Source organism: Elephantulus edwardii, unplaced genomic scaffold, assembly GCF_000299155.1.
Source record: "Elephantulus edwardii isolate Elephantulus edwardi_28Jun2011 unplaced genomic scaffold, EleEdw1.0 scaffold00297, whole genome shotgun sequence".
Taxonomy (NCBI): domain Eukaryota; kingdom Metazoa; phylum Chordata; class Mammalia; order Macroscelidea; family Macroscelididae; genus Elephantulus; species Elephantulus edwardii.
The window spans coordinates 768,214-794,545 of NW_006400047.1; the positions used below are offsets into that span (position 1 = coordinate 768,214).

The following is a 26,332-nucleotide window of genomic DNA, read 5'->3' on the forward strand; positions in this document are numbered from 1 at the left end:
GGCACATAACAACAACAACAACAAGCAAATAATGAAAAGGCAGGAAAAGACTTTTGGTACTCAGATGGTTTTGCATAGACTTTAATGACTGTGCTTAAAAGCTTGGTGGTGTGTAAAGGTTTTGGAGATATTTAAAGAGAGAAGAGACCATGCTTATCTTTACAACTCACCAAGAACCACAGATTGTGATCCTCTAACTCATTCTCCCTCTTGACCTATAACAAGGTAAAATTCCTCAAAGCCTGCACTAGATTTATTCTTGGCTTGAATGAGTACTTCCTCAAAGAAAGAACATTTTATCATATTGTGTTGTTTTAGGTAGCAAAATCCTTTTTTTACTTTTTTTTTTATACTGATTTGCTTACAAAGTTTATATACCTTGTTTTTCACACTGGATCTTTCCCATTTTCTTTACCCATCCCTCCCTCTAATCAAACTGTGTGACCCTATGATTACTCCCTGCCCATTCTCACCCCTCTGCTCCTACCTTCCTCATTTTGGATCCTCATACATGTTTAACTAGTTATCTTTCTATTTATACAATAATAGGCTTATACAGTATTTGTCCTTAAGGGACTGAGTTAGTTCACTTAGCTTATTACACTCTAGTCCCTCCCAAGTTATGTAGTAATTTTTCAAAATCATTGTTACTGCGTGCTGTGTAGTATTCCATTATGTGTATATACCACAATTTCTCAATCCTTTTGATTGTTTTGGACATTTGAGCTGTTTCCATGTTCTTGTGGTGGTGAATAACTCTGCTATAAACATTAGTGTACAGATCTTCGTTTGTGTCTTATTCCTAATTTTCTCTAGTTGTATTCTAAGCAGTGGGATAGTTGGATCATGTAGAATTTCTATGTTCAGCTTTTTGAGGAAACGCCAGACTGATTTCCAGAGTGGTTGTACCGTTTTTTGTTCCTACCAACAGTGTATGAGAGTCCCTATTTCTCCACATCCTCTCTAACATTTATTATTTACTGTTCTGGAGTGAGATGATACCTCACTGTTGTTTTGATTTGCATCTCTCTTATTGCCAGTGATTTTGAGCATATCTTCATGTGTCTGTTGACCATCTGCATAGCTTCCTCTGTGAAAGACCATTCCATATCTTTAGGCAGCAAATTTCTTGATCCATGGTTTCAGAAGTACAATGCTGCAGAATTAAATGATGTAGGTTTTTAAACTTTTAAGTTTCCTATTTTGTTTTTAAAGAAAGACAGCCTTACAAGATGATGATCTAGTGCTCATTCTATTTATATTTCTGAAGCACTTTTTACATGTCAAGTCTGTGCTAGTAGGAGGCAGTTGACAAATGACCAGTTTTAATACATAGTGCTAGCAAAGAGTGCTTACTGGATTCTAGGAGGGAATACTTATTTTGTAAGTGGGGAAGGAAATTGGGGAAAGCTTTCTGGAGGACTTGATACTTGAAATTGCACTTTTAAGGCTGTAGAAGTTTGCCAAGAAACACTTTCATAATTGTATATATCATTTTCTCCCTCAAGAAGGCATTGAACTCTTAAAAGTTAAGAAGAAAATGAAGTGAATATTTTTTTTCAGTGGTCAAATAGTGTCTAAATTCCAGTGATTTTATTTCTTGTCATTATTTTGAGACCCAGGTGATGCCTCACTTTATAACATCTGACATTTCCTCATCTCTAACTCAATATAGTAACATAAGAAAAGAATTACTCCATTCGTAATTTATTATAGTTCCATTTCAATAAAAATAAATGTACAAACTAAGAGAAAAAAATAATTATGTATCCACCAAAGATTTATACATGAATATTCATAATAGCCCAACGTAAAACCTCTTAAATGTCCATCAACAAGGGATGATTGAACAAATTATGGTGCCTTGATATAGTAGATGAGGGGGGACTGTGATGACCTGGTGGTGAGAAGCTGCTCTGCAATCCCGAAGGCATGCAGTTGAATCCATCCGCTCGCTACTTCGTGGGGAAAGGATGGGCCATCTCATCCAATGCAATTTACTGCCTCTGAAATTCTGCTGGACAGTCAGCTATGGGTCGGTTCCGACTCAACGGCAAAAACAACAACATATAGTGGGCATTGCTAAGCAATTAGAAAAGTCTAGTGGCCTATTGCTAAGGAGTTGTGCTAAGGCATGTTCTTAGAATCTACCAGCTGCTACCTGGAAGAAAGATGGGAAGTCTCCTTCCACATGGTTTATAGCCCCTGACGGGTCTGCTATAAGTCAGTTCTGACTCGTGGCACACACCACCACCACCAACAGCAACAGCGAAGCAATTTAAAAAGACCTAACAATTAATAGATACACATGGAAGAATCTTGAAATCATTATGCTGAACAAACAAAACCAGACAAAGAAGATATATAATTACTATCATTATTTATTGTTCCATAAAATACCAAATCAGAAACTAAACTCCTTGCCGTTAAATTGATTCTGACTCATGACAGTCCTGAAGAACAGTACAGAACTACTACTTAGGGTTTATGAGGCTTATTCTTTGGAATCCTTTTGGGAAGATCAAACATACACCGTGACTGTGAATTTGAAATGTCTTCAATGTATTTTCGGTTTGGATCCATCCATTCTGCGTCTTCAGATTTAAAGGCTTCCCAGAACAAGGGCTTGTCTGCAGTGAAATACTCACAGACATGATTCTTTTTTGAGCTTTTGCCCTTTTAGCAAAATCCTGTTCTAGCAAAGGATCCTTAACATGGATTTTCTGCTTCAGTCGTGGAGCATTCGAATCTAGGCCAACTTGTCATGTGACCTTGAATGAGAAACATGTAGTGTACACATTCATTCTCAGTGCAGGTTCAGGCCTGGGCAGTGAAGAAACAGCCTGTCTGCCAGAAAGAACTGAGTCAATAAGAGTTACAGCCCATTTATGTAATGGTTAACATTTATTGAGGACTAATCTCTGTGATATGTAGTGGGTATATCTGGACTTCATTAAAATGATTGATACCTCTGAGGACAAGGGAGATAATTATTGATTTAATACTAATCATTAAGACTGTAATGAGAGAGACAGTATTGCATAATGGATAAGAATACAGACTTTAGAGCCTGGTACATGAGTTTATATCCTCTACTACTACCTGGGTGACTTTGGGCCAGTTTCTTAACTACCCTGCATTACCTCATCTATAAAATGTGGGTATTTACTTCATTATGCTATTGTGAGGATTAAATAAGATGATAATCATCAGTAATAGAGAGATGCTTCAGACAATGCTTGGCATGTAGAAAATGGCTTGCAGATATTAGCTGTTATTGTCCTTAAGCTAGTGAGGGATATGCCCAAAGGAAACTGATTAAAAACTGTAATGACTCATGCAGAGCAAGTCATTATTTAGAAATCTCCAATCTTCCCCATCCTACTGTTGCTAAACCATGTTTTGCTACAGTAATACTTGTACTGCTTATTTTTTAGAAGCCCGTTGAAAAAGCCCACTTCTGTTCCCACTCAATATCTTTTTGGGAGCCTGGGACAGATAGACTGGCTGATTTGCTGATTCTGATTTGTTGAATGACATTGGACAAAGTTCCAGACAACTTTCTCACCAAATTTGTAGAGGATAATGGAGGTAAAGCAATGTCAAAAATCATATTTGGAATAAAAAGGTAATAAACCAGTATGATAAATCAAACCTGGAAACAGGTGTAGAATTTTTCAACTTTAAAATGACCTCTAAAAGTCTGTAGTAGGTTGAAATTGATTTTATTTTACATTATTTTTATTTTAAGACTCTTAACAATCACTGAGAATTCATGATTATCTTATGAACAATTGTTTAACTGTTTTACTGGTTTCATTTCTCATCCCTCTTTCTTGTCCCTGTGGCTTCTCTTTTTTACTTGACATGTGGGTACATTCAGTTGGGAGTAGCCTGGGCTATCAGGTAAGAGAAATCCTCTGTCCTCTGTCCAGGGAGCTCAGGTGGCGTAGTCCATGTGAAGTTGGGATGATAACTCAAAGGTGCCTCCTCTATGATGGTTCCAGTCCATCAGCGGCTCTATGACAGAAAGATGGGCAGTTTCTTCGCATGCATTTTACAGCCTCTGAAAACCTGCTGGAGGGTCAGCAAGGAGTCAGTTCTGACTTGATGGCAGTGAGTTGAGTTGTTGTATGTCTAATACCTTGATGCTATTTGGTCATATTAGTTCTTCATTGGCCTTTCTCTTTACATCTGTAGGGTGCCATCAGTAGGCATTTCCCAATTTTTTGGGGGGAGGAGGAAGTTTAAAATACCCTCCCTTTTTTTTAGATGCCTCTTTTTATGTTTTTTTTTTAATTCTTTTTGTGTGTGTGTACCGTCAAATTGGATCTGACCAGTACAGGAGGAGATTGCCCCTCCTTCTCCAGCAGAGTCTCTGGTGGATTCAAACAGCATACTTCTGGGATTGCAGTGCAGTTTCTTGCCAGTAGACCACCAGAGCTCCCTTAAATGCCCCTTTTTAAATAAAATGATACTACTAATAGTTGGGGTTTTTTTTTGTTTGTTTGTTTTACTATCCTCATTTGTCAAAATAGATTACTGATCACCTTATATCAGTACTTCTTAAGGTTCTCATCTTTGAAATCCTGAAGTCTGGTAACAACTGGATACTTTAATGTAGCTGTTCTCTGTGCAAGCCCTAGTCATTTCTGTGGAGATCCCTGGGCAAAGCCTCTTTTGACTTAGGTTGTTTTTTGTTTTTGTTTTTTTTCAGTTGGAGAGAAAATTATATTACCAGCTTCATACACTATGTGTGGTTTTTATGGAATTCTTAAAGTTTTAAATTTTGCTTTCTGAGCCAGACCAGAGGGAAAACTAACTGGCACAAAACTGTCTTCTCCAACCTTTGAATTACTGGTTTTTTTTGTTTTTTTTTACTCCCCTTCTGATCTTTGACAGTCTTCGGTTAAGGGAAGAAGTCTGCAAAGCTTGTTCTAAGCCCCTCAAACCTTAGTGAAATTAGTAAGCCTTTTCTGAATTACCATTTTACTATATGCTAGACTAAGAAGCTGTTGTCTGAAATGAGCAAGGAAACAATGCATGGTTTAAAGTCAGGAAAGATGTTTGCATATCAGGGCTGTATACTTTGTCCATACCTATTCAAACTATATGCTGAACAAATAATTTTACAAGCTGGACTCTATGAAGAAGAGTGTGGTTTCAGGATTAGAGGGAGACTCATCAACAACTTGCCTTATGCAGATAACACAAATTTGCTTACTGAAAATGAATAGGACCTGAAGTGCTTGCTACAGAGAATCAAAGACTACTGCTTTCAATGTGGATTACATTTCAGTATTAAGAAGAAAGAAATCTCACCACTGTTCTGACGTGATAGGTGGATAAAAGACTGAAATTGTCAACAATTTCATCTTGGCTTGGATCCATATTAACATTCTTGGTACCTACCAGTAGTTAGGTGATCAGATGTATAGCACCGGGACAATCTATTCTCAAAGATCTTTCCAAAGTTCTGAAGAGCAGTGATACCAATTTAAAGACAAAGTGGCATTTGATTTAAGCCATAGTTTCCAGTCACCTGCTGTATGTCTGACAGCTGAAAAGTAAATAAGGATGACAAGAGAAAAATCGATGTCTTTGAATTGTGATGTTGGAGAAAAGGACTGAATATCCATTGACTTTCAAAAGAATAAACAGCTATGTGTTGGAGAAAGTGAAACCAGAGCTCCTTGGAGGCGAGGTTGGCAAAGCTCTGCTTAATTTGGATATGTTATGAGGAGGAACTATCCCTTGGAAATGGATATCATGTTTGGAAAGATGAAGGAGAGGAAGACTGTAAATTAGCTAGATAGTGTCTGCAGCAATGGGCTCAAATGTGTTGGAGATGATAAGGATAGTGTAGGTAGGAAAAGAGTAAGATCTGTTTTCCATAGGTTTGCTAGGAGTTGTACTCAACTACATTTAACAACAAGAACAATACCATCTTATTATACCCATGAGTTAAAAAACTATTTGTCACCTCCTAGCACTTTTCTTTCTCACCTAAATTGTCTTGAATCAGGACAATGAGGCTGGGACTACTATCTTTATGTTGTCGTTTTATGTGCCATCGAGTTGCTTGCAACTCGTAACGACTCTCTGTCCAACAGATCTGAACCCTGCTCTATCCTGTGCCACCCTCATTGTCTCTGACACACCTACCCCCATTATCCCTGTCAGTGAGTTAATCCGTCTCATCTAGGGTCTTCCTTTCTTGTGCTATCCCCCCACCCTCCCAAGCATGATGTCCCTCTCCGAAGACTTGTCCCTCTTTCCAACATGCCAAAAGTATGTCAGATGGAGCTTCTGAATCCTTGCCTCCAAGGAACATCCTGGTTTCACCCTCTCCAGGATGAACCTGTTTGTTATCCTAGTCTTCCATGGTATATTCAGTACTCTTCTCCAGCACCAGAACTCAAAGGCATCAGTTCTCCTTCTGTCATCCTTAGTCATTGTCCAGCTTGTAGTTCTCTGGAGAGGTCCCTCATAGCAGATTTTTTCCCAATGCAATTTATCTTTTGATTTCCTGGTTGCTGGTTCCAAGAGTGTGAATGGTGGAGCCAAGCAGGCTGAAGCTGTTAACAATCTCAGTCTTTTAGTCTCTTCACTGTCTTATCATGATGCTGCCAATCAGCCCAGTGGTGAGAATCTTTGTTTTCTTGATGTTGAGCTTCAGTCCACATTGAAGGCTGCAGTTCCTTGACCTTCTGCAGCAAATGCTTCAGATCCTCCTCAATTTTAATAAACAAGGTTGTGTCATCCATATAATGCAGCTTATTGATGAGTCTTCCTCCAATCCTGATGGCACATTCTTCCTCTTAGAAGCCAGCCTCCTTGATGATCTGTGCCACATATAAATTGAAAAGGTGTGGAGATAGGATGCATCCCTGGCATACACCTTTCCTGATTTTGAACCATGCAGTGTTTCCTTGCTCTGTTCTGACAACTGCCTCTTGGTCCAAGTATAAGTTTCACATAAGCCCAATCTAGTGTTCTGGGATACCCATTCTTCTCAGAATTAGCCACAGTTTGTTGTGATCCACACAGTCAAATCCTTTTGCATGGTCAATGAAATGCAGATAGACATTCCTCTCATACTCTCTGCTTTTAGCCAAGATCCATCTAACATTGGCTGTAATATCCCTAGTGCTGCAGTCTTTTCTAAACCAAGCCTGCATATCTGACAATATCTGTTGATATGCTGTTCTAGTTGGTTTTAGATAATTTTCAGCAGGATCTTGCTTGCATGTGATATTAATGATCTTTATATTATTATAATTGAATATTTATATTATACTTTTTTGATAGTTAATTTTTAAATTTTGTAGATGTCAGAGGACTTAAGATCGTTGTTGGTTTTTATTAAATGCAGTCTTCCCTAGTATACACTGACAGATATTTATTTAGGTTTTTTTAATCATCAGAAATGTTTTATTTTAATTTTCCCCCATTGTCCCCTCCTAGCCCTCCCTGCAATGCAATGTACACAATGTGTTGTCATACATATAATGACAGGTATTTATTGAGCATCCCTTGTGTCCTCAGTGCTTATCATGTGAAGAATATATCATGGTAAAAGAAAATGATTGATACAGCTATGAGCACATGCCTTCACTTGTAAGGTTAGAACAAGAATATGAAAGAATGGCTGTCACAATGATTTTTTTCCCCCCCGTCCCTATCTCTTTCTTACATTTGGGCTCAATCTCAAGATGTAGATGAGTGTGAGATTTCTGGCCTGTGCAGACATGGAGGACGATGTGTGAACACTCCTGGGAGCTTTGAATGTTACTGTAGAGATGGCTACTTGCCAGAGAATGGGCCCCAGCCTTTCCAGCCAGCCAGAGACGCCACTTCATGCACAGGTGGGATTGTGACTTTCTGGCTCTGAGCCTCTGCTCATGAGTGTGTATTGAGGACCTGGTGGTGGTTATCTGCACAACCTGTAAGATAAAACAATGACAACATAATCAAGAAAGGAGTGACAAAGTTTTAAAAAAGGCTAAAATGTGTACAATTTCGAGATTTTTGGCAATTATTCTATTAACCATTATGTTGGGTAATAAACATGACTGCTCTAGTTCCAAAGTAACTTTGAAAATTATGAAAGTACATGTATTTTTACATATTTTACAATGAAAACTTTTCACTTCATCTCTTTTGTTAGTATGATTTAGTGAAGGTTGACATGCAATCCTTTTTCACTGCTAAAGAAGTCTTTTATCTCTGTACATGTGTTATCTATAGAAGGCCAGAGATTGAATAGAGACAGTCATTGGAAATGTGCCCAGAAGCCATGTGGAAATGAAACAGCCTACTTAAATATGGTCCTGGGGGGAGTGGGGTAGAGTTGGGGAGAGACTATGCATTTTGAAAATTCACATTTACATCTGACATTACTTTGATAATAATCTCTTTTCAGAAATAGATTGTGGCACCCCTCCTGAAGTCCCAAATGGCTATGTCATCGGCAATTATACATCGAAGATGGGCAGCCAGGTTAATTATATTTGCAAAGAAGGATTTTTCAGTGATTCAGAAGATACAGTTTCAGTCTGCACGGCCTTAGGCACATGGGAGTCCCCAAAATTATATTGCCAAGGTTGGTTTAGGATCTCAATTTATGTAATTTTGAAATTGTTTCCATATTTCTCTCCAAATGACACTTTTGAAATTGTTGTGGTTGTTAGGGGCCATTGAGTCAACTATGACTCACAGTGACTCCATGGACAATGGATCTGAACCCTATCTTATCCTGTGCCATCTTGATCATTTCTGACATACCTGAGTCCAATGTGCCATTCGGTCCCATTGAGGGTCTTCCTTGCCTTTGTGGACCTTCCACTTTTCCAAGCTTGATCACCTTTTCAAGGTTTGGCCCCTTCTCTAACAACATGTCTAAAGTGTGTGAGATGAAGTTTCACTGTCCTTGCCCTGAAGGACCACCCTGACTGAACCCTTTCTGGGACACATTTGTTTGTCTTTCGATAGTCCGTAGACTATTCAATACTCTTCTTCACCACCTCATTTTAAAGGCATCAGTTCTTCTTCTTTCATCTTTATTTGTTGTCCAACTTTCAGCTGCAAAGCAAGTCACTAAAAAGATTATGATGTGGATCAGGTGCACCTTCATCTTCAAACTGATGCCTTTTGTTTTTTATATTTATGTTATTGTGTGCTGTCCCGGCAGAATCAAGTCATAACTGACACTCCAGTGGGGTTTTTAGAGTTTATAAATTAAACAGGAGGAGATTGCTTATCTTTCTCCTATGGAGCAGCTGGTGGATTTGAACTATTTGCCTTTGGGTTTGGCAGCACAACCCCTTACTCATTAGGCCACTAGAGCCCCCTTTATGCTTATATTTAATAATCTTTACTTATAGAAGCTTTAAAAATTACTAGACTAGCATTTTCCAAACAAAAATTTAAATAGCAATCTTGACTTTGCCTATTCTTTTCTTTCTTTAAAGATTTTTTTTTTCTTTCACCCCTCCTGGGTCCTAATACTCATTCTACAGTAACAGTTTTATACAATATTTATCTTTATGGGACTGAATTAGTTCACTCAGCATAATGCTCTCCAGTCCCTCCCAAGTTAGGTAATAATTTACAAAGTTATTGCTCCTATGTGCTGCATAGTATTCCATTGTGTACCATAATTTCTCAATCCATTCATTTGTGGTTGGACATTTGGGCTGTTTCTATGTTCTTGCATTGGTGAATAATGCTGCTATAAACATTAGTGTACACATCTCAGTTTGTGCCTCAGTTCTCATATTCTCAGGCTGTATTCCAAGTAGTGGAATAGCTGGGTCATATGGAATTTCTATGTTCAGCTTTTTGAGGATGCGCCAAACTGCCTTGCAGAATGGTTGCCCCATTTTACAATCCCACCAACAATGTATAAGAGTTCCTTTCTTGCCACATTCTCTCCAGCATCTATTACTTGCTGTCCTGTTAAACTTTTTGTATCAACTCTTTAATCCTTGTTATGTCCTTGTCTATAAGTACTATTACTATCAAATTTTTTGAACTTGGGAGGCATGGTTCACAACATGTTCAAATGGATCAGCTATTCTGTTGGGGAAATATGGGTGGATCTCCTCTTGTTAGGATTTACAGCCTTGGAAATGTGACGGAGGGGAACTGTGATTCAGAACTGAATTGATGGCACTAGGTTTTCCTGAGCTATCTGAGCAAGGCACAGGGAGCTCACATGATTAATTTGCCCAGAGTCACAAAAAGAACTAAAATTTCAACCTACGAAGTCCAACTTCAGAAACAGTGCTCTGAAATATTCTTTTTTATTGTTTCTTTTTTTATGGTGATATTGGCTTTTGGTTTTGCTTTTTGGTTTCTTGACTTTCTATCTTAAACCATTCTCATTTTATTGGAATTTTTTAAAAATAAGAAAATAATTACTTTTACCATATACTTTAAGCATGAATTAAGTTGATCATGTTTCCCCTCCCCCTTTCCTCTCGTAATATGAATGTTGTGAAGTGCCGTCGAGTCAGGTAAGACTCTTAAAGACCCTGTGAACAGCAGATCTGAACCCTGTCCAATCCAGTACCATCCTGATTGTCTCTGATACACTTGATCTCATTACAGCAGCCACTGTGTCAATCCATCTCATTGAGGGTCTTCCTCTCTTTCGCTGACCCTCCATCTTTCCAAGAGAGATGTCATTTTTGAATGAGTAGCCTCTCCTAACAACATTCCCAAAGTAAGTGAGACTAAGCTTCACTGTCCTTGCCTCTAAGGAGCACTTTGGCTGCACTTTCTCTAAGACATATGTGTTTGTTCTTTGGAAGTCTATGGGACAGTCAGTATTCTTCTCCAACACCACAACTTAAAGGTACCAATCTTTCTTCTATCATTTTTATTCATTGTCCAGCTCAAATGTATAGCAGGTGATTGCAAAGAAGTCAAAAGACTTAGGAAGGAACTGCTTGAAATCTGCTCATTTGCTTGTTCTTTTGGTTTGTTATTATGGGTATAACATTTATCTGCCAATTTGATGTGTGGGAGGAATGACTTGTGTGGTGCTACTTTTTTTATAGTTTTTGTGTGCATATACTTGCTTGTTCATTGTTTACTCTGTGAGCACAGTGACTTCTCTGTCACTTGCTGTACTGGGGTGGCTTCCTGGGTATTGTGATGCTGGAGGCTGTGCAACCAGTATTTTAATACTAGCAGATCATTCATGGTGGCCAGGTTCCCGGGGAGTCTTTAGAATGAGACAGTCTGGGAATAAAGACTGGCCATCCAACTGACAGTCTGGGAATAAAGACTGGCCATCCAACTGACAGAACCAGCTTTTGAAAACCCTGTTAACAACAGAGGAACACTGTTAGACATAATGCTAGAGGCAGAGTCCTCAAAGTGAAAGATACTCAAAATGAGAAACAGCTGCAAACATTCATTAATAATTGCAACATGGAAAAAAATAATTGCAACATGGAACGTGTGAACTAGGAATGTAGGAAAACTAGAAGTTGTAAAAAATGAAGTAGAATGTATAAAGATAGACATTCTAGGCATTAGTGAGCTGGAATGGACTGGCATTGGGTTAGGGTTAGGGTTAGGGTTAGGGTTAGGGTTAGGGTTAGGGTTAGGGTCTGAGTCAGACAATCAATCATATGATCTACTTACTATTCTGGAAATGAAAAATTGAAGAATGCTGCTTTCATAGTTAGAAAGGTCATTGCAGGATCTGTTTTGAGGTACAATGCTGATAGATAGTGAGTGAGAGACTATTATCTATACATGTACAAAGACCTGTTAATATTATATATTTGCATAAATAATTATTCAGGTTGGACAATTTGAGTATTATTCAAATATATTAAACAACAGCTAAAGCCAAAGATAAGGAAATTGAGGAATTCTATCAACTTTTGTGGTCTGAAATTGACCAAACATGCAGTATTGGTGTATTAATTAGAACTATTACCTGGGATACAAAAGTTGGAAAGTAATATGGTAGTTAAATTATTAGATTTCTTCCTAGTGATTATTTCTAATTCATGGAATTATTTCTTCTATTTGGCATTTTACTTTTAAAATCTAGATTTTATTTGATAAATTTTATTAAAAATTCTTACATTAATATTCCTAAATATACAAACAGAGAGAGAGCTTTGTGGGCTTGGTGGATAGAAAGTTATGCTACCAAGTCAAAGGTGGGTGACTTTAATCTACGGCCCTCAGACCTTTTGATTGTTTTTGGTCAAACATTCTTCTAAGTGGCATAGCACTGGTCTGTCCATTTGCTTTACAGAGAAGTAACTTGTGGTTGCTGTGATGCTGACCACTGTGACACTGATGCATCAAATGTGATAATGGTTACTTATGGTGGACAGTGTTTGGAGGAGTGCTCCAATTAAAACAAGGTTGGAAGCAGGAGTGGCATCCACTTCCAAAATAGCTTGCTTCCAGAAACCCTATGAACTTGTAGAAATGATGAAAGTCATACAGTTGTTTCAGGTCTTTCGTTCATGAAGTCACTGTGAGTCACCTATGACTCGATAGCACTTAGCAACAACATAACATTTGGTATTTTACTTTTAAAATCTGGATTTTGTTTGCTAACTTTTATTAAATATTCTTACATTAATATTTCTAAATGAGACTTTTCTATTTTCTTTTTTATGTGATCTTTGTCAAGTTTGGTGGTTTTATTTTTTAAAGAATTCATTTTGGTCTTATTATCTATAATAATGTAAGTACAATTTTAAAATTTTGGTGAAATTTCACCTAGTAAACTTCTGGATGTGGCACTTTGGGGGAAGTTGTCCTTGTAATTTTTTTTTTCCATTTTTCTCTATGCTGATTGGTTTTACTTTTCTATCCCATTTGAAATAAATTTTAATAATATATATTCCTAGTAAATCATCTTTTTCACCTGGCTTTTCAGATTTACTTGCTGATAGTTAAGTATTTACACTTAAAATTTTCTATAGTTACAATTTATAGTAGTGAAATATTAGAAATAACTATGAGTTTTGTTAAAGAAATAATACATATAAATAACATGGACTAGGGAGGATAGAAGGAGAATTGACGCCTTTGAGCTATGGTGCTGGAGAAGAGTATTGAATGTACCATGGACTGCCAAGAAAACAAATAGATTCATCCTAGAGAGGGTTAAAACAGGCTGCTCCTTGGAGGCAAGGATTCTGGGGCTTCGCCTGACATACTTTGGACATGTTGTAAGGAGAGACAGGTCTTTAGAGAGGGACATCATGCTGGGCAGAGTGGAGGGACAGCGCAAGAGGGGAAGACCCTCTATGAGGTGGGTTGATTCAGTGACTGGGGTAATCGGGATGGGTGTGTCAGAGGCAATGAGATTGGTACAGCATAGAGCAGGGTTTAGGGCTGTTGTACATAGGGTCGCTGTGCGTCGCAAACGACTCGACGGCACATAACAACAACAACAACATTATATACCCAATAAATGTTATACTAGGGAATAATATTTATTGACATAGGTAAGTATTAACAATATGTTACTAAGCTACAAACTTTGAATAACTGGACATTATTTATGGAACAAAAAAAATTTCATATATATGGATATTCTTGGGAAAAAGTCCTGAAGTTTATATAAAAATCTTAACTCAGTGATAATTTCTACTATGAGAGTCCTGGGTGACTCATATTCTATATACTTTCTATAGTGAATGAATTTTAAATATTTTAGATAAATTAAAAAAGCTGTTTCCATTTTAGAGAAAAAGAATTTTCATTGCATTTATTGCATATCTATAAAATAAAATATCAGAGATGTGCTTGACCAATAATTTTGATATGCTGGTTTGAGATCCTGACTTTAAACACATTTGATAGTTAATTAAGAATTTCTAAAAGTACCTTTTAATTTTATGATTGTATCTCAGGGGAGTCATGAAAATGTAGAATTAAGATTATAACGGTGGCATACTGTATATAAGAAACCTCTTGGGACTTATAAGGGAAACTCCGTTTAAAACAATTTGTATTCTTTTGAAAATTAGTAGCCATCTGGATTCTTGGACTTTGAGTGTAGAAAGAAGATTTAGAGGAAAGTGTTTGTGACATTCCTACCAGAAGTGTTATTTAAAACATCTTCACTCCTTTCTTCTTCCCCTAATGACTGCTCTTGCTGCAGGCTGACACCCTCCTCCTCCTCCATGTCAACACTTGGCGAGGGTTTCTCAGTGCGATGCCTGTTTCTCCTTGCACACACCCCTTCTCTCTTCCCCCCAGTCATCTTTGGGGCTCCAGTTTCTGGGCCATATTCCAACAGCACTGTATTTTTAGACAAGAAAAATAAAGCCACAGGAATTGGGAATTCCACTGAAAACACGGGCAAACTGTGAGCTGGGACATTGTGAGGTGCTCCGGAAGGAGAAGGAGCTGAGATACAGGCAGCCGTTTTGCATTTGCTAACAGGAGGTGCGGAGGTGGAGCCTAGTCCCTCTGTCCCTGGAGGCTCTGTTGCCTTCTCTGGGTGACTTGCGACACACCTGGGACAAGGTGCCCTTTTCCTGACTGGAGGCAAAGTCCTGAACTTCCAAAATCCCTGTGGCTCCTTCCTCTTCCTGTTTTGATAGCCATTTGTTGAAATGTCAGCCACACATTTCCATCAACTGTCTGAAAAAGACTGAATCTGTAACCTGAATTTCCTGTTACTTCCCCCTCTCCCCAATTTCTTTATAATTTCTAGAAAATATGCAAGTTGTTTTTTTAAAATATTTTATTGGGAAAAACATGATGGGGATACAAGGAGGTGAGGGTTGGGAGCAGTAGGGTGAGAATGGGCAGGGATGAAAATTGCAGGGATGCAGTTGCAGAGCTGCACAGTGAAAATATGCAAGTTTTAAGTGACAGCTTAGAGAATGTAAGTTCAAAAAGAAACTTAGCCAAGTCAAAAGCAAGGTTTAGAATAATTTTTATTATTATTTTTTTTATTGGGAAAAACATAATGGGGGGGTACAAGGAGGTGAGGGTTGGGGGCAGAAGGGTGAGGATGGGCCAGGATGCAGTTGCAGAGCTGCACAGTTTGGTCGGTGGGGGGAGCACGTGAAGGAAATGATGAGGGTCCAGTGGGGACCAGATGCTACAGAGGAATGACAAGCATTTTCCAGTAGTAATTAAGCCAACTGTCTTATTGATTTGGGAATTGGATGCCGACTCTCTGGCTTCTTCATGCTGAACAGGGGAGTAGATATAAAGGGGGGAAGGGAGGACGCTTTATCACCTTACTGGTGGTCTTGGGTTACAGCTGCTTGCCTTCTTGCTCCTGAGGGCCGCGACGGCTCGCCCCGGGCAGGGGGCCGAGGGCAGCCCGCCCCGGGCAGAGGGCCGCGACGGCTCGCCCCGAGCCGGGGGCTGAGGGCATTTGCCTCCTTGTCCAGTGAGGAATGGTCTATGGTCGATAGTGCAGGCAGCCTTGTTGGAAGATTTTGTGAACACTTGTCTTATATAAATATGTATGTCACTTCATGAGGCCGTATCTTCTTTTCTGGCAATCTCAGGGGCAATGTATCTGGTACTGCATGGTCCCCTTTAAGAATCCACTTCTACTTCTTGATAAAGAAACGGGATTATTCTTTTTTTCTTGTTTAAAACTCTGCTTAAAACACTGAAACATCTGTTGAATTTAGGGTAGAATCCAGGCTCCTTGTAGTGGTTTGGCCCTCTCGCTTTCTCGGCACATTACATTCTCCATCAATCTGTTAATCTCTCACCAGTTTGTTAATTTATCAATTCTCTGTCAATCTGTTAATCGCTCACCAGCTCCAGGACTTTTCCACAAGCTTTTCCTCTATGCTTGGAATGCTTGCTTCCATCATCCTCATCCTCATCCTCCTCCTCCTCCTCATTATTAATTATTTTGCACAGTAAGCCCTTTTTAAACCTTTGAGTTTCAGCTTAAATGGCACTTCTGATGTCTTTATCTCTCTTAATACATAATACACAATCATATTTGTGGTTTTTGTAAAGGAAACACTGGGAGCTCAGACCATGTGATCTTCTTCTTCAGTATGATCTCTCCAGCCAGGCACAGTGTCTGGCATACATAAGAGCCATCTAAAAAGAAAAAACAAACCCACAACAAAAAAAGCAAACCACAAAATATCCTACTACCGCCAAAACCAAAAAACGCCAAAAATTCTTATTGCTGTTGAGTTGGAAAGGCCTCAGAGCTGACTCTTGATTGGGTTTCTGAGGCTGAACATTACAGAAGGAGAATATTGCCCACCCTTGTTCCCTGGAGCTGCTGCTGGACTCCAGTTGCCAAAATAGTGCTGCCTTTAGGTGAGTATAACAGATCCATCTGGACTACCTCCCCAGGGTTCCCTCTGAGACCTATAAGCATCCTGAATCTCCTCCGAGGGGGCCACAGAGAATGGCAGGTGTTGGGGGTTTGGCTCTTATACTGCTTCCCAGCTTATCACTTGATTGAGCCTTGAAGTCATGATTTTCTCGTTTGTTTCCTCCTTCAATTTCATGTTCTTTCCCTTCTTCCTTCAACTTTGTGCTCTTTCCCCTCTGAATTCCCATCCTTTATCCTGTAAACGTACTTTCTTTGTCTTCTGTACCATTGTCATTCCTGTTTTCAACTTGATGGGACACTTCTGTGCTTTGATGAACCAGGAGCAAGAAGTCTAAGGTGGACTTTTGGTTTCCCATAACCTGTGAGGGTACGTATGACCCTCACAGGGTACAGGGCTCTTGTAGAAGTTATTGTTGTTGTTATGTGCTGCCTGCAACTCATAGCGACCCTATGTACAACAGCCCTAAACCCTCTTCTATCCTGTGCCAGACTGTCTCAGACACACCTACTACCCTAACCCCATTACCCCAGTCACTGAATCAATCCATCTCATCGACAGTCTTCCTCTCCTGCACTGTCCCCCCACCCTCTCAAGCATGACATCCCTTTCCAAGGACTGGTCCCACCTTGCAACATGTTCAAAATAGCTTCAGAATCCTTGACTCTTAGGAGCAGCCTGGTCTCACCCTCTCTAGGATGAACCTGTTTGTTCTCCTAGCAGTCCATGGTATATTCAATATTCTATATAGGGGCATGGAATAGTTTTCCTCTTATAAAGTTACTATGAAGATTTAATGAGATGATGAGTATGAAGCATGAAGCACTTGGCACTGTGCCCAGCACGGTAGATACTGGATTAGCAGTAGCCATTAGAGTAAAAGAGCTGAAAATTATAACTCTCAAACTATTGTAGAGGAGGTTTTTTCCCCCAAGTGATTAGTTTTAAATGAAATTTTAAGATCATTCTGAAACTTCCTACCAACAGGATGTCTCAGATCTTTCAGCTTTCATTTTATTTGTGGTTTTCACTGAACATACTCTATTTATAACTACAACATTAAAATTAAGAGTTTTAATGTGATCTTTTGTACAAAGATTTATATATAGCTCAAAGTCTAAAAATCCATTATCACTTCCACAAATGGAAGATCCTTACAATGGTAATGCTGATAAGCCCCTTTTCACTCTTGACACTCTTGTTTTTCAACCACTATCACCTCTGCAACTTCTGAGCAGCTCAGATCCTAGCTGTTTCCATGTTAGACACAATTTGTTGACAGTAAGTATTGTTATATTAAATAGAAATGTTTTCTGTTTCCTCCAGATGAGCACTATGAATATGATCTAAAGGATATTGCTAGTCATGGCTAAAGTTATGAAAGACTTTAAAACATAAAATACATTTAAAAAATTATTTTTTCCTTTCTATTGTTTTGAGAGCAGGTGAACTTTCTGGTGCTAATGAACTCATTAGTGTAGCTACAGTAGTTAAAAACTCCTCTTGAGAATGGGTTTTATGGCATCCCATATAATCCTCTCATTTGCCCTGATGATTGCAATAACATTTTTAAAAATTCAACTTGCTATATCGGGAAATGTTAGATTCCAACTTCTACCATCAGTGAGAGATGTAATTTTATAAATTAAATATTTTAAATTATTTATAATCTATTTGTGTGTGTGTGTGTACCATCAAATTGTATCTGACTAGTACAGGAGGAGATTGCTTCTCCTTCTCTAGCAGAGCATCTGGTAGATTCGAACTGCACACCTTTGGGGTTGCAGTGCATCTTCTTGCTACTAGGTCACCAGAGCTACCTGAGAGATATAATTTAAGTGGCCCTAAAGGAAAGATCTTACTCTATTTGACTAAATCTAGAACATAATAGAACATTTATGAAACTGATGTCAGTTTGAGGACTAAGGTGCTCCTGATTCAGGTTATGGTCTTTCCGATTACTAGCTATGCATATGAGACTTGGACAATTATTAAGGATGACAGAAAAAGAACTGATGCCTTTGAGCCATGGTGTTGGAAGAGAGCGCTGAACATTCCATGGATGTCCGAGAAAATGAATAGATATGTCTTGGAGAGGGGGCAGCCACAGTGCTCTTTGGAGTCAAGAATGATGAGCCTTCGCCTAACATCTTTGGACATTATTGCTATGAGGTGCTATTCCTTGGAAAAGGACATCATGTTGGAAAGGGTGGAGGGTTGGTGAAGGAGAGGAAGGCCCTCAACGATGTGGATTGACAAGGTAACTGCTGCAATGGACTCTTATGTGTCAGGAAGTGTAAGGATGGAGCAGGACAGGACTGGTTTCAGATATTTTGTTAATGGATCACTATGAGTCATACTCGACTTGATGGCACTTAACAACAGCAACATCAAGAAAACAAAAATCTTTACCACTGTGACAATAGACAACATCATGATAGATAAAGAATATATAGAAATTGTCAATGATTTCTTCTTACTTGGACCCATAATCAAAACTCTTGATACCAGCAGTCAGGAAATCAAAAGACATGTTGTATTGGGAGAAATCTGCTGTCAGGGACCTCTTCAGAGTGCTGAAAAGCTATGCTCTCATTTTAAATACTAAGATTCACCTGATTCAAGCCCTGGTCTTTTTACTTATTTATTATGCATTAGGAAGTTGAACAATTACTAAGAATGACAAAAGAAGAATTGATGACTTTGAGCTGTGGCATTGGAGAAGAGTACTGAATATCCTATGGTTGTCAAGAGAAAAATGAAATATGTCTTGGAGAAAGTACAACCAAAGTGCTCCTTAGAGGCAAGGATGTTGAAACTCTGTCTCACGTATTTTGGGCTCGTTATTAGAAGGAGCCATTCCTTGGAAAGGGACATGCCTGAAAGGGTGAAGAGCCAGTGAAAGAAAGGAAGATGAGATGGATTGACACAGTGACTGTAACTAGGGACTCGATTATATCAGAGATGACGAGGATGGTACAAGATAGCGTAAGGTTCAGGTTCATTGTTCCTACGGTGTCTGAGTCTCTTTAAACCAGTCTAAGAGAGAGTCTTATATCACCATATTATTTTTTTCATCAGGTTATGTTATTATGATGGTATTTGTAATAAATGGTAATCAGTATAGGTGACATACATAATATAATCAGGCATTGATTGCAACACAAATAAATCCACTGCTATTGAATTGATTCTGCCTTATAGCCACCCGGTAGGACAGAGAAGAACTGTCCATGGAGAGCTCTGATCATGCAATCCATAGCATGCGGTCTGTTAACCAAGAGACCATGCACCACCATCAGTTCGAGTCCACCAATGGCTCTGAGAGCGAAGGTTGGTCAGTCTCCTCTTGTTAAAATTCAGTCTTGAAAACTTGATAGTGTCTCTGTGAGTCAGAACCTGCAGTGAATTTGAGGGTTTTAAATTTGAAATATTTTTTGAAGCACTCCACCTCCTCTTTCTTTATGATAGGTTCAAACCACTAACCTTTAAGAGATCAGCTGAGCATCCAGCCACTGTGCCACCAGGTCGCCTTACGTGTTGATTCTTCACTAAACAAAACCACTGCTGCCAGATTGAATCTGACTCACAAGGAATGTCCATTGGGTTTCCGAGTCTGTAAATCTTAACAGGAGGAAATAACTTTCTTGTCATATCTGTCTTCCATCTAGCAGCTAGTGGGTTCAAACTGCCAACCTGTTGGTTAGCACTCTGGCACCTAACCTACTGCTCAATCCCGTGAATTGCCTACACTTTTAATCACAAAGACTGTTTTTGTTTTGGTTGTATTTTGGGGGAAATGCTTAAATGGGGCAGTTTGGATAAGCATTTTTACCTGGATGATATGAGATGGAGTTATATTATAAATTTGGCCCTTGAAATTGGCACAACACATTTCTCCCTCATGGAGACCATATCTTAGAGTCAGTTATTTGAATAAAACCACAGACAATGTAATAGTAAGGAAAAGATGCCCAACCATGCTTATAATTAGGTGACTCTATTCCTGATGCAGATCCAAGTGTTGTAATTTAATAATTTTAGTAGCCAGAGAACTTTGTGCTTCCGTGAACACTCCTATGCATATGCAATGAAAATTTGTGCTGCTTATTTTGCTTCTTCCTCTTGGACAGAAACTGATTTTTAAAGACTTATTTCCTTGTGATAATGAAAGTTTTGAAGGTTATCATATGGAATTACATTTTTATTACCTAATGTGGCCTCTGTTGGATTGCTTTTTGAGTCTTTCTCATTAGGAACTTACTACTTTCTTGGGTTCTTTTTCTCTGTGTAAAAGTGGCAATGACTGTGTTTTCTCCCTTTGATCTTGGGAATATCTATTATTAAGCCATAGTCCAGGAAAGATCAGGCTAGTGTTGTTAGTGGCTGTGGAATTCATTCCGAGTTATGAGATCCATGCAGTCGTTGGTGTGTGCCGGTGAATAGATTCCAACCCACTGCAGCTCTGTGAGACAAAGAAGAACTGCCCCACTGGGTTTTCTTGGCTGTAGTCTTTTTCACGAGCAGATTATCGGGTTTTTTCTTCCCACAAAGGTGCTGGAGGCATTTTAACCAACAACCTTTAGGTTAGTAACCGAGCAAAACTGCTGTGGCACCAGGGCTGTCTTTAGACACTTTCATCCCTAGTGTCCTGGATTTAAATACTAGTTCCAAGTAGTCTGCTATCGGAGTAGTTTTTCTTTCCAGCATCTCTTTTGCTCTGTCCTGGAGATAAAACTGGCCAGAGGGACTTGTTCTTGAACCCAACCAGACTGATTTAAATGCTCCTGCATGCCACCTTTTCTTCTCAGGTTTTAGTTAACGTGTAAAGTCCATCCTGGCTAAAGTCTACAGTGAACCCCTTCATGGTGAGATTGTATAGATATAGCAAGCTTGGACTTTGGGGTTACAAAGGCCAAGGTTTGACTGTTGCCTCTATCTCTAGCAATAACTTTTGAATATGGCTTGAACTCTTAAGGTTTCCACTTTTCACACCTGTAAACTACACAAGAAAAAAAAAAACAAACAAACCCCACCCCAAACTATATACCTTGCAGGTATAGCATAGGTTAGGAATAAATACATTCGTTTCTATTTACTAGACTGTGTAGCATTCAGCAGAATTTCAATGAATGCTGTAATAACTTTTTTCCTAAGTCAAAAGTGCCTATTTGTTTATCAGCCTATTAAATTGTCCCCTGACCAAAAAAAAAAGTGCCTATTTGTATACTAGATATTATTCCAGATACTTGGGACAAATCAGAGAGCAAACAAATCCCTGCCCTCATGGAGCTCACAGTCTAGCATTTCCCACTAACGTGCACACTGAGCTGGGCAAGTTTGTACCTCTCTAGACCTCAGCTGCCAAATGGGAGGAATATGCAGACCTTGGAGAACATGCTTTCTGTTCTGTAGGTGCCAAATAAAACTCTTGCCCCTCATGCCAGTGACAATAAATAGGGCTGACTTAATAAGAAAGCACACTGGGGGTAGGGGTTTGGAGCTGGATTATCTGCTGTGTGGTAGTGGTGGTAGAAGGGCTGTGCAGGGCCCACAATGGCTACACAAATTGTTGCTGCTGCTGTTCTTGGTGGCTGCCTTGTTGGCTAGGTCCTTGGCCTTCTCTGTAGCTGCCAGTGCTGTTTCCTTTGCCTTTTCCTCGGCTTCCCTGACAGTTTTAACAAGTGTCTTAGAAGGGGCTTCACTTTGTAGCTTGGCTAAGATGTATTCAGCATCCTTCATAGTCTTGGTCATGTTGTTTTAAAACGAGCCAGACCAAATTCCTAGACAGCTCTGGAGACACCAAACAATCTAGAAGAGACCCAGGCTTCTTGGCAGTTTTTGGTCCAACCACAGTCATCAGAGTTCACACAGTAAACACAGCGTTCCTTCACCACCATCAGCCGGACATGGTTGGTGTTCCAGGTGAAGGTAGTCATGGTCTGATTCTGTGGGTCCACAATAGAATCCTCCAGTATGGACACCGAGTGAGCAACTTGGCAGGAAACAGTCGCTCAGCCCAGCGGGACATCCTGTTGGTCTTGGTCAGGAGTCTCTGGGACAGGAGATTCTGGTCAAGGGAAACTTCTCGGTGTACTATGTCTTCCATCAATACATATTTGCTGTCAGGATTCAGGTTGGTCCCAGGAACTCTGGAGCATGCTCGGGCCCAGGAAATATTTCACTATTGTCCCCGCAGGGATGGGTCAGGAATGAGGAACTGGGGTCATGCAGAGGCCAGGCCAGAGCTTGGCACACACCTGCCAGGCTCTCTCAATCATCACCGTACCGCACCCTGTAAAAATTTTATATTATTGAGGCTTAAACAAGTATCTCAGAATCCCGCTGTTATTAGTTTCTAGAGCTTCCCCCCGTTCTCATCTACTTGGTTTGATAGGTGTAAGTGACCTCTGTTGATGAATAGATATAGAAGTAGTATGTTCTTGTTTCGGTTTTGTGCTTACAATTTATTATGCCTGTTGCCTTCTTTAGGGGCTGCTATCATATAAAAATTATTACATTTACAAAACTGATAAAATAGTAGAAACCTGTCAGTGAGACTCTATTGATGGAGTATTTATTATATAAAATGTAGTATTTTAGGTTAATAGGTAAAATTACCTACTGTATGCATAATAATAAATTATGGATAATGTTGAGAAGAAAGTAAACTCCAGAACATTTAATTGTGCTCATACAGAATCTGTACATTGACCAAGAAAAAGTCATTTCAACAGTCCATTGCGATTTTGCATTGTTGAAAATTCAGAAAAAGTGTGTGTCAGGGTTATATCCTTTCACTATACCTAGTCAGTCTGTATGCTGAATGACCAAACTAAGACAACTGGACTAGGTGAAGAAGAATGTGCCATCAGAATTGGAGGAAGAATGATCAACAACCTGAGGACTTGAAGCGCTTACTGAAGAGGTTCAAAGACTATAGGCTTCAGTATGGATTACACTGAAATCTTTACAATGGGATCAATAAACATCATCATGATAAATAAATAAAGAAGATTGAAGTTGTCAATGATTTCATTTTACTTGGCTCACAATTCCACTCCTCACCCCCAGAAGAAGATGTCAAGAAATCAAACAATGACATATTGCAATGGGCAAATCTGCTGCCAAGGACCTCTTTCAAGTGTGAAAGATCAAGGATGGCAATTTAAAGGCTGAGATATGCCTGACCTGATGATTTTACTTTGCTTCATATACATGTGAGAGTCAGATAGTGAATACGAATAGATCCAAAAAGCATTGAAGCCTTTGAATTGCAATTTTGGTGAAGAATATTGAATATACCGTAGAGTGCTAAAAGAACAGACAAATCTGTTTCAGAAGTTGTACAATCAGAGTGCTCTGTTGAGGCAAGGAAGGTAAGACGTTGTCCCACACGCTTTGGGCATGTTATCAGTCCTTGGGAAAAGACATCATCATTCTTGGAAAAGTAGAGGGTCAGTGAAAGTGAGGAAGACCATCAACAAGATGAATTGATACAGTAACTACAGCAGTAGGTCTGAGGAGAGCAGAGATTTGGAAGACAGCCCAGAATTGTACTAGATTTTGTTCCATGACATATAGCCTTGCTGTGAGTGGTAACCTACCTAACAACAACAACAACATATAAGGTAGGCTTTGTGGGATATTTGAGAAATTATAAGATCAAGATTTTGTCCTTTAGGATTTATACATATACTTGGGGATACATCATAACATATTAATAAAAATAGGCTAAATACTTTAAGGCCAAATGAGTAGTAATAGATAATTATAGGTAATTCTTGATTCTATAAGGAGCCCTAAGCTCTTGTGGCCTAGCAAATAAGGAGTTATACTCCTAACACAAAGGCATGAGGTTTGAATCCAGTAGCTGTTCTGAGGGAGAAAGATGGACAGTCTCCTGTAGTGCAATTTACAGCATATGAAAACCCACTGGAGGATCACCTATGAGTTGCTTTTGACTCAGAAGCACAGAACATAGGAAGCTCTGGTGGCCACATGGTAAGAGATTGCTCTGCCCAGCCAACCCAAAGGCCCCAGATGTTCTGTGGGCAATCTCCTCCTGTGCGATTTACAGCCTCTGGAAACTCACTGGAGGATCAACTATGAGTTATTTCTAACTTGACAGCTTATAACAACAACAATAGCTGTCTATAACTAAGAATATTCAGTTCTTCTACTGTGAATAATATTCATATCTTCTTTCCATTTCTATCATCACCTCAAAAACCTCTAACTGATTTAGCATTTTTTACTCTATTGCATTCCTCTTTTACTCTTCTTCCATTCATTCTCCACACAGCAGACAAAGTGATCTTTTTAAAAACAAAAATCACTAAGTTTAGGAAGGGAGGGCATAAACTATAGGATTTCAGAGATAGACCAGCTCTTAAGAGTCAATGGGTTTAGGAAGAAGAAATCTGATAGACATAAACTTAAGTCTTGGCCATCAAATACTACGTGTATGACTTTGAGCAATTTAATCCCTTTGAGCAATCTTGACCTATAAAATAGGGAAAATGATCCCTATTGTGCAGTGTTACGCTAAAGAGTTATCCATTAGGCTTTATTGGAATACAGGTGATAAACTGTAGCCAGTTACCCCAATATTTAAGGTATAATTATTATTTAATTATTAACACCAGTATTTAGGAATTTAATTCAACTGAGGATGTATATAAAAATCAAATTGATAGAGCGCTGTAGAAATTCAGACGTCAAACATTCAACACAGTTCTACTGAGTCACAAGTGTTCTCTCTGGATAGAGGTGGGAGGTGGACTCCAGCATGTGATCTTTTCAAAAGCTGTCAAATGGTCCAGATGTACAGTTATTGCTTAGATCCATGAATTTAATCCAAACTATGTTAGAATTTTCTCTAGACTTATTTTGACAAGAGACCATCTACTTTTAAGAGTTCTCCGATGGAAACTCAGGGTCCTCAGTCTAGGCTGCCTAACACTGGGGGATCACCTGAGCCTTTGAAGCTTCTAAAGGCCTGAACATTGAACTCTCATCAAACCTGAGACTTCTAGTATTATAATTATTATTATTTCAATCTTACAGTCCAACTAAAGCTACTCTGCTGCTGCCCACTGTTCTGGATCATCCCCAGTTGGCAGGCAGTTTGCTTTCTGTACTTTCATTCCTTCAGTGCTGCTATGTTTGGCAGTGGGTTTTTTGGTGATTTTTTTTTTCTTCTCTGATTCAAGTATCTGCCACCAGATTCCTTCCCACACATCTCCTCTGCTCATCTTTAGAATTCAAGCTTCAAAATAATTTAGCTTAGATAAACCTATACTCTATCTTCTTTTCGGATGCTTCCCCATTTCTACCTGTAAGTGAAACCTGGCTTAAACTGTAAGATGTTTTAGATATCAACAGCAACTGGGCAGTTTTATAAAACATTAACTACCTGTTTGGTTGGTTGCTCATGTATACACACATATGCTCATGTCTTGGAATGTTTTGGGTCAATAAATATGTCTAAAGGTTTAATGCTGGGAAAACATGAGAGCCAAAGAAACTTGTGTGTGGTAAACATGTATGAAAATGGAACAAACTCTGAAAGTGAACACAGGGCTGGAGAGGTAGAAAGGGCTAGAGGTTTCAGAAATGACCATCTTGCTGTGGTCCCCCACTGCTTATGACTTGAACCTGAACTTAAGAAGAGACATTTTTTTCATCTGAATGCTAAGAAACTGGTTTGGTGGGTTTGGTTGTTACATTGTGGTTGTTACCATAACTCCAATGACAATAGATAAAACTCCTTTTCAAGGAAATAATTCTAGGGTCTTGCAATAGAGTGAACAGCCATGAGATGATTGAGGCAAGTTCAGTTGTTTTAAATCTACCAATTCTGCATCAGAGACATTTAATAGAATCTACTTATTTCTAAGACCAAGAATGGATGATGGGAGATGGGAACAGACTATACCATATTCTTTGGTCTGAATGCTTTATCTCAATAAATTGATTTTAGCTTTAAAAGCCTGGCTGCCAGT

General features: G+C 39.1%; 1 protein-coding gene across 1 annotated transcript in view; it reads left to right on the forward strand.

The window, feature by feature from the left end:
* The window catches only part of SUSD1 (sushi domain containing 1), a 170,629-nt gene that overhangs the window by 18,967 nt on the left and 125,330 nt on the right, over window positions 1–26,332 (forward strand). Inside the window, exons 4-5 of the mRNA XM_006900855.1 lie at window positions 7,716–7,868; window positions 8,426–8,605. Coding sequence (XP_006900917.1) covers window positions 7,716–7,868; window positions 8,426–8,605 — 333 coding nt within the window. The remainder of the gene's footprint in view (window positions 1–7,715; window positions 7,869–8,425; window positions 8,606–26,332) is intronic.